Source organism: Triplophysa rosa, unplaced genomic scaffold (genome assembly GCF_024868665.1).
Source record: "Triplophysa rosa unplaced genomic scaffold, Trosa_1v2 scaffold478, whole genome shotgun sequence".
Classification (NCBI taxonomy): domain Eukaryota; kingdom Metazoa; phylum Chordata; class Actinopteri; order Cypriniformes; family Nemacheilidae; genus Triplophysa; species Triplophysa rosa.
The window spans coordinates 1,197-8,521 of NW_026634483.1; the positions used below are offsets into that span (position 1 = coordinate 1,197).

The 7,325-nt window shown below is 38.0% G+C and overlaps 1 protein-coding gene across 1 annotated transcript; it reads left to right on the top strand.

The window, feature by feature from the left end:
- The first annotated feature begins 2,564 nt into the window (after nucleotides 1-2,564).
- Nucleotides 2,565-6,854, top strand: LOC130550907 (uncharacterized). The gene is made up of 7 exons (XM_057328436.1): nucleotides 2,565-2,612; nucleotides 2,949-3,020; nucleotides 3,772-3,887; nucleotides 3,976-4,682; nucleotides 4,766-4,875; nucleotides 6,337-6,452; nucleotides 6,539-6,854. The coding sequence occupies exons 1-7, from the start codon at nucleotides 2,565-2,567 to the stop codon at nucleotides 6,852-6,854; spliced, it is 1,485 nt and encodes a 494-aa protein (XP_057184419.1).
- The last annotated feature ends 471 nt before the right edge of the window (nucleotides 6,855-7,325 follow it).

Genomic DNA, 7,325 nt, shown 5'->3' on the forward strand with positions numbered 1-7,325 from the left:
GTTTTTTGTTTTGTTTCTGAAATTATTATTATATTTTATTTGATATTAAGTTTAAAGAACTTTATGTTAAAAAAATACAGACTGTATCTTACAGACTGACCTGAAGTCGTCCCTACGTCCAGTTTCATATACAAACAAAACACACACGTACACTTACAGTACCTGCATAAACACTTGGTCACACATAACAAGAACAAAAACAAGGATAGAGTATTCTTAATGCTTTAGTGTGCAGTAAGACTGCGTGAAGTGTGATGGTATGTGTGCATCTGGGATTGAGTGATAGACACGACAGGTCATGTGACTCTGCTGTTTATCTGTATGTGCCAAGCTCCTGTTGATTCCACATTAGGTGAACTGTGACGTATGATGTTACATAAGATTTTATTTTCCTGCCTAATGATGAAAAAGAAATCTTTGATTAAATTCATGTCAGGTCAACAACATGTGTGGTCTTGTTCTTTCTTCCCGTCTTCTCATCAGGTTCGGCCAGAATTCAAAAGATAGGAATTTTGATTCATGATAGTGAATCTGAAGTGATTTATACACAAAAAAATAAAGAATTAAAAATTTAGTGACTTCAATTAAATTCAACATTTACGACATAAATTAAGTGTTTTTCTGTGCCTAAAAAACTCATTTATTACAAAGTTATACTTAGTTATAAAAAGTTATACGTGTGTAGTAGTAAGTAAAAACTAAGATCAAAAACATTTTAAATCATTTTTTATCTTCTTAAAACATTAATATTATTCATATGCCTTCAGATCAAAACATTCATATACCTTCAGATCAAAAGATTTTTAAAACCATTTTTAAAGGTATACTCCAACCCAAAAATGACAATTCTGTCATGAATTACTTCCCCCGCCCAAGTTGTTTCAAACCAAATTTCTTTGCTCTGTGGAACACAAAGAAAGATATTTAGAAAAATGTCAGAAACTGACATTTCTGGGACATCATTGACTACCATAGTAGGAAAAACATGTAATTGGTAGAGTAAAGTGCCCCATACTTTGCTTTCCTAAATTCTTCAAAATATCTAATTTTGTGTTCAACAGAACAAAACAAATCCAATAATTTGTCCTATTATGGTAGTCATTGATATCCCAAAAATGCCAGTTGCTAACATTCTTACAAAAATCTTTGTTTTCATGAGAACAAATAAATCTATAAAGGTTTGGAACAACTTGAGGGTAGGGCTGCTCGATTATGACAAAGATCATAATCACGATTATTTTGGCCAATATTGAGATCCGGATTATTTCACATGATTACTCATTAACTTTTAAAACATGACTTGACTTTAAAACTGTGAATTCAACAGAAAAATAAATGTAAAGAAATAGCACAGCTGATCCACTTTAAAGGAAAGGGGTGCGCTGTGGATTTATACCACAAGAAAAGAGAGAGGATCCTTGCAAAATGGAATGCGGCACAATAATCGGTTTACTTCGATTATTTTGTTTTTGTAATTGTTGAAGGCCAAAATTGATGATTACGATTAATTGTCGATTAATTGCACAGCCCTACTTGAGGGTGAGTGTCCTTAATCCCTTTAAAGTCTATGCAATGTCCTCATTTAAATAGCTAAATAAACATGTGTTTGTGTTGTAGAGCTAAAGTGGATTACACTGTGAAACCTCACACGAACCAGATGGTGAGAGTGAGGTCAACTGTACTATCTGTAACACACTTGTACACACACAACAATACAAGCACGCACATACAAGAATTTTAATCTTTTTTTATTTAATAGTATGCAAATTCTTTAGTTGAATTACCTATTATTATCATCCTTTAAATTAAATAGGATTCAGAATATCTAGCAATATCACAAAATGACCACCAGGTGGCAGCCCAGCCTTTAAAAGATTACTAGGTAGGCCACAATGGACACCGGGTCCCTTTCATTAATTTTTAGGTGAATTTAAGAAACTAAGGAATAAAGACACTAATAAATAAAGTAAAAGTATTTGTCTATTATAATTTATTGTTAAATATTGCATTTGCAAATACGTTTTACATTATATAGGCTTACCACAATCTATAAACAGAGTTTCCCGTGTTTTAGTGAAGGTCTGTGAATAATTTGGAAACCATTTAATCAATTCACAATATGCACACATTTATTCCTAATCTTATCCCCAATAAAACGCTGAAATTGGCTCCGTTACTGTCCCTCGTCTTGTCACACTTTTAATTGCGAATTACATTACATCAATCACATAAATGACATATTTTTCATCTAACACGGCGTTTTGTAGTTTGCATCAGTGGATACTATCGGTCAAAAAAGTTAAAGTTGTAAATTATTGGATGTTTAGCCACATACGTCGAGTGCGTTGCACTCTGAATCTAAAATGTCTTCTTTGAATTGATTGGTCACTGCTCGGTTCTCTAAACGGTAACTCTAACATTTAATTGGCCACCTTATTTTGACATTGAGGTCAACTGCTAGACCGCAGCCGCAGTTTCAGATACTATTGTACCCCTGAGATGTAAAAAAAAAAGTTTGCAGCACCTAAATAAAGCTTTTTATTTTATTACACACCACAGACAAAATGGCGGGTGCGACCCTGTGTGAGGAAATAGATGTGCGGGGTGAGAACGTGAGAAATTGCGAGTCGGCGTGAGAGTTGGCAGTCCTGTTTACATTACAACCGAACACCGACCGTTAACTTTGGGCCAGCGCGCGCGTCCGATGAAACCATCTGTAAATGTTCAATTTTGATGAGTGAAAAAAGTCTAGCTTTCTTCGTCAAGCCACGCTTTTATACAGTAGATAAAATCACCGACGTCATAATGAGAGACGCTTCTAAGAGACGCCTCAGCTGTAACTGCTTTTAGAGTCAGTAACAGCTCGGAGAAGACAGGCGAGTTTATTAGCGTCTTGCGGTTTTCTCAAACTCTTATTTCTGGTGACATTTTTTCGCGTTCAATCTTAGCGTTACACGTTTGCTAAACAGCAAAGCATCGAGGATGGTTTCTTTCGAGGTAAGAACAAATTTCCATTCGATGTGAGACGACACGTATAGTTTTGTATGTTCGCTCGTTTGTAAAAAGGTCAAGATATTTTTTGTTGTAGATAGTACAACTGTACGTTCATTTTGTTAAGCATTATTATATTTCTGTCAGATTTATTTTGTTATGCTTTGTGTACATACTATAGTACAACGCTTATAGCTGAAATACATTTCAAAATAATCACAAATCGGCTGTTTTTCGACATGTAATGAATATGTAACACTGTACTGTGCGTGTATATAGCAGCACATATATGAAGACACAGATAAAAAACTATTTTCTTTGCTTCATGTTAGTAAATATACGTATGCCTACAGTAAAAGCAGTGTAATTCTTTGTTACTTGTAATCTGTCATACTGCCATGTTGGTCGGAACTGCACCCAAGTTTTTCACCTACTGTTGCACCCGTGTATATGGTTGAGTGACAAAAAAGGGATTTGATTTTGATTCGATTTGAACTATCATTGTAGTAAATTTACTGTATATATATCGCTGCTGTCCAGCTGAAACCTTGTATCTCCATATTTTGTGTTTTTATTTTTTGCCATAAATCATTCTTATTAGTCACCCTTTGCTTGTCACTGGGTTTTGCAAATATCTAACCAATAAAAGTATTCAAAATTGTTTGTCAACTTTGACAACAGTGTTTTTACTCATTTAAAAAGTACAAAGTTTTTTGGACACAAGGTTTCGGAATAACAGCAATGATATAGTTATTTACTTTTCTGTGCTCGTCTGCTCAGGTACCATATACTTGTCTTGGAGCATCCTCTGCTCAGTCATTCCTGCAACACACTAAATTCGCGGAGCCTCAACCACCGGTGACCATGCATGACATCTGCTCTGCGGTTTCCAAAAAGTATGTTGAATTCCTTTGCATAAAATACAGACAAGCAGTCCAAAGTTTAGCCACCAACATCATTAAAAATCCATTTACTTCTTTTCAGGGCTCGCGAAACAGTCAAGAGAACCCTTAAGGAAAAGCACATTTCCCAGACTGAAATGTGTGATCGGGTTCAGTGGACGATCGAGTGGTTGAAAATGGTCTGCATCACCGTGGTCCTTCCTGCTCTCTTCGTCTGCCTGAAAGAGGAGCAGATGACTAAGATAATCAAAGGAATATCAACTGAATTGACCAACGACCAACCGCAGAAGTCCACTAAGGTGGCAAGCCTGATTGGAGAGTGCATTTTTGTTACCATGATGCAATGCCTGCGTAACAAAATGTCCTACTTCATGTCAGAAGCCAAATGCTCTCTGGAAAACGTGATGACTTCAGAACACAGCATAGAGATGATTCTTATGTTTAAGAAGGATTTGATCAACTGCGTCTACCTGGAACTTCTCGCTAATGGCATGGGCAAGAATTTTCCTGTCGACGATATGGAAAACAACTCGCAGGCCCGACCTTTCAAATTACGCTGGGAATTTTTCATGTCTGTGCTTCATTACTTCTGTCAGTGGGCATCATGGCATCACATGGAGTCGTTCCTGGAGTTGCCACACACCCTTCAAGATGATTTAGGAGGCTCTATGACGAAAGCGGAGAGGACAACTTTGAATGTCCTCACCAAAAAATTGACCGACACCGTTACCGACATGATAGGCGAAGCCACCGAACATCCATTCTGGGTGGCTGAGATGATGAAACAAGGTATAACACACAAAATGACTCACCTGGCATCAATTTTTATAGACGGTTGTAGTAATCGTTGTTGATTGATGTTTTTGCTTTAGGTTCGGCATCACTTACTAATGATGCTGACGTTGAGTCCAGTTGCTCTGAGGAGACTCCAGATTCTGAGGTGTTCAGCCCAAGTACTAAAACCGAGACAACAGGTGGACCGGTATGTTTACTGACATTTATTTCTGTCAAATATTTTAAGCATATTTATAGCTGCCATGTGTACATACTGTACATACATACATACTTATAGGGCTGTGCGATTTGGGGAAAATATCTAATTGCGATTTTTTTGACAAACATTGCGATTGCGATTTGATTTGCGATTTTAACTTTTCTAATTCAAGCTTCAGCTCAATATTGTTGTGTGGAGCACAATATGGGTATAGTTACCCTGCTGAAAGAAAACAACAACAAAAAACATTACAGAAATTTTAATTGTTTCCATAAAACCATTACAAAATTCATTTTTGTAGTGTGTTTTTGGGCATTATTCAAATATTGGTTCCCAACTTCCAGATTACATCACACCAATAGAATCCAAATACCAGTGTACACTATTATAGTTTCCATTAAAACAAATACAACTCCCATTCTAACCCTTAAATCCATAACATTTTCTATTGTGTTAGTGAATTATTAAAATAGTTCATAGGTTACATAGGCTGATTTATAATTTAAGTATGTGGGATTTTTTAAAACAAGTTGAAAATGTGCTGAATGTTTAATTTCATCCAAGTGAAATTAGCAAAACAGTTAGATAGAATTTACATTTGTTTGAAACGCGGAGATAGGCGTGAGTTGACACAGGGTGCGCGCGTGCGTCAAGCCTCGTCCATATTGCCAGATGCCCGTGTGGAGCCGGACTGAAGTACTATAAACGTCATTACGAAACAGGCTGTGTGTGCGCGTCAAGTTTAAACGGCTCGTCCGCGAGTATGACACAGGCTGTGTGTGCGCGTCAAGTTTAAACGGCTCGTCCGTGAGACGTGCGAGTATGACACAGGCTGTGTGTGCGCATCAGGTTTAAACGGCTCGTCCGCGAGACGCGGCGAAGTGTCGAGTGTGTGCAGGCTGTGTGTGCGGTCTTCTGAATTGGACGGTTCTTTAGTATTTATTTGCCTAATATGATCGATCTGACTCTGCAGATGCCATAATAACACACTCTCTCTCTCTCCTGCCTTATGTTTTTTTTTTTTAATGTCGGACGTTTACGCAGTTGGCTAGGGCAGTGCTGATAGGCATAACAGAGGTGCGCTCACTCAGTTGGTTAGCAAGAATGCCACTCAAAGCGGGCTTGGAACAGACGCGTTTCTTATTTTTCACATCGCTTCCACATCGCAGACTCTTGCGATTAGCAAATCGCAACGTCTCACATCGCGATTCGATTTCGATTAATCGTTCAGCCCTACATACTTATCACTTCAATTGATTTCAAAATATGTAATGAGTACGTGACACTGTACTATGTGTATAGGGCAGCACATTTATGAAGACACAAATAAAAAAGTGCTTTCTTTGTTTCATGTTAGCAAATATTCATATATGTAAACAGCATATACAGTAACTATCATTATAGTATGTTCATATATGGTCATTTACTCTTTTGTGCTCGTCTGCTCAGGTACCATATAATCCTCGTGGAGCATCCACTGCCCAGTCATTCATGAAACACAATAGATTCACAGAGCCTCAGCCACCGGTGACCATGGATGACATCTGCTCTGTGGTCCCCAAAAAGTATGTTGAATTCCTTTGCATAAAATGTCAAGCAGTCAAAAGTTCACCCACCAACAGCATTAAAAACATGCTTTCCTTTGTTTCAGGGCTTACAAAAGAATCAAAACATCCCTTAAAGAAAAGCACATTTCCAAGACCGAAATGTGTGATAGGGTTCAGTGGACGATAGAGTGGCTAAAAATGGTCTGCATCAATATCGTCCTACCTGCTGTCTTTGTCTGCCTGAAAGAAGAGCGCATGACTAAGAACGCCAAAGGAGGACAGATCTTCTACAAGTCCACTAAGGAGGCAAGCCTGATTGGAGAGAGCATTTTTGTCTCCGTGATGCGGTGCTTGCGAAACAAAATTTCCTCCATCTTACCGGAAGCCAAATGCTCTCTCCAATCAGGCTTGCCTCCTTAGTGGACTTGTAGAAGATCTGTCCTCCTTTGGCGTTCTTAGTCATGCGCTCTTCTTTCAGGCAGACAAAGACAGCAGGTAGGACGATATTGATGCAGACCATTTTTAGCCACTCTATCGTCCACTGAACCCTATCACACATTTCGGTCTTGGAAATGTGCTTTTCTTTAAGGGATGTTTTGATTCTTTTGTAAGCCCTGAAACAAAGGAAAGCATGTTTTTAATGCTGTTGGTGGGTGAACTTTTGACTGCTTGACATTTTATGCAAAGGAATTCAACATACTTTTTGGGGACCACAGAGCAGATGTCATCCATGGTCACCGGTGGCTGAGGCTCTGTGAATCTATTGTGTTTCATGAATGACTGGGCAGTGGATGCTCCACGAGGATTATATGGTACCTGAGCAGACGAGCACAAAAGAGTAAATGACCATATATGAACATACTATAATGATAGTTACTGTATATGCTGTTT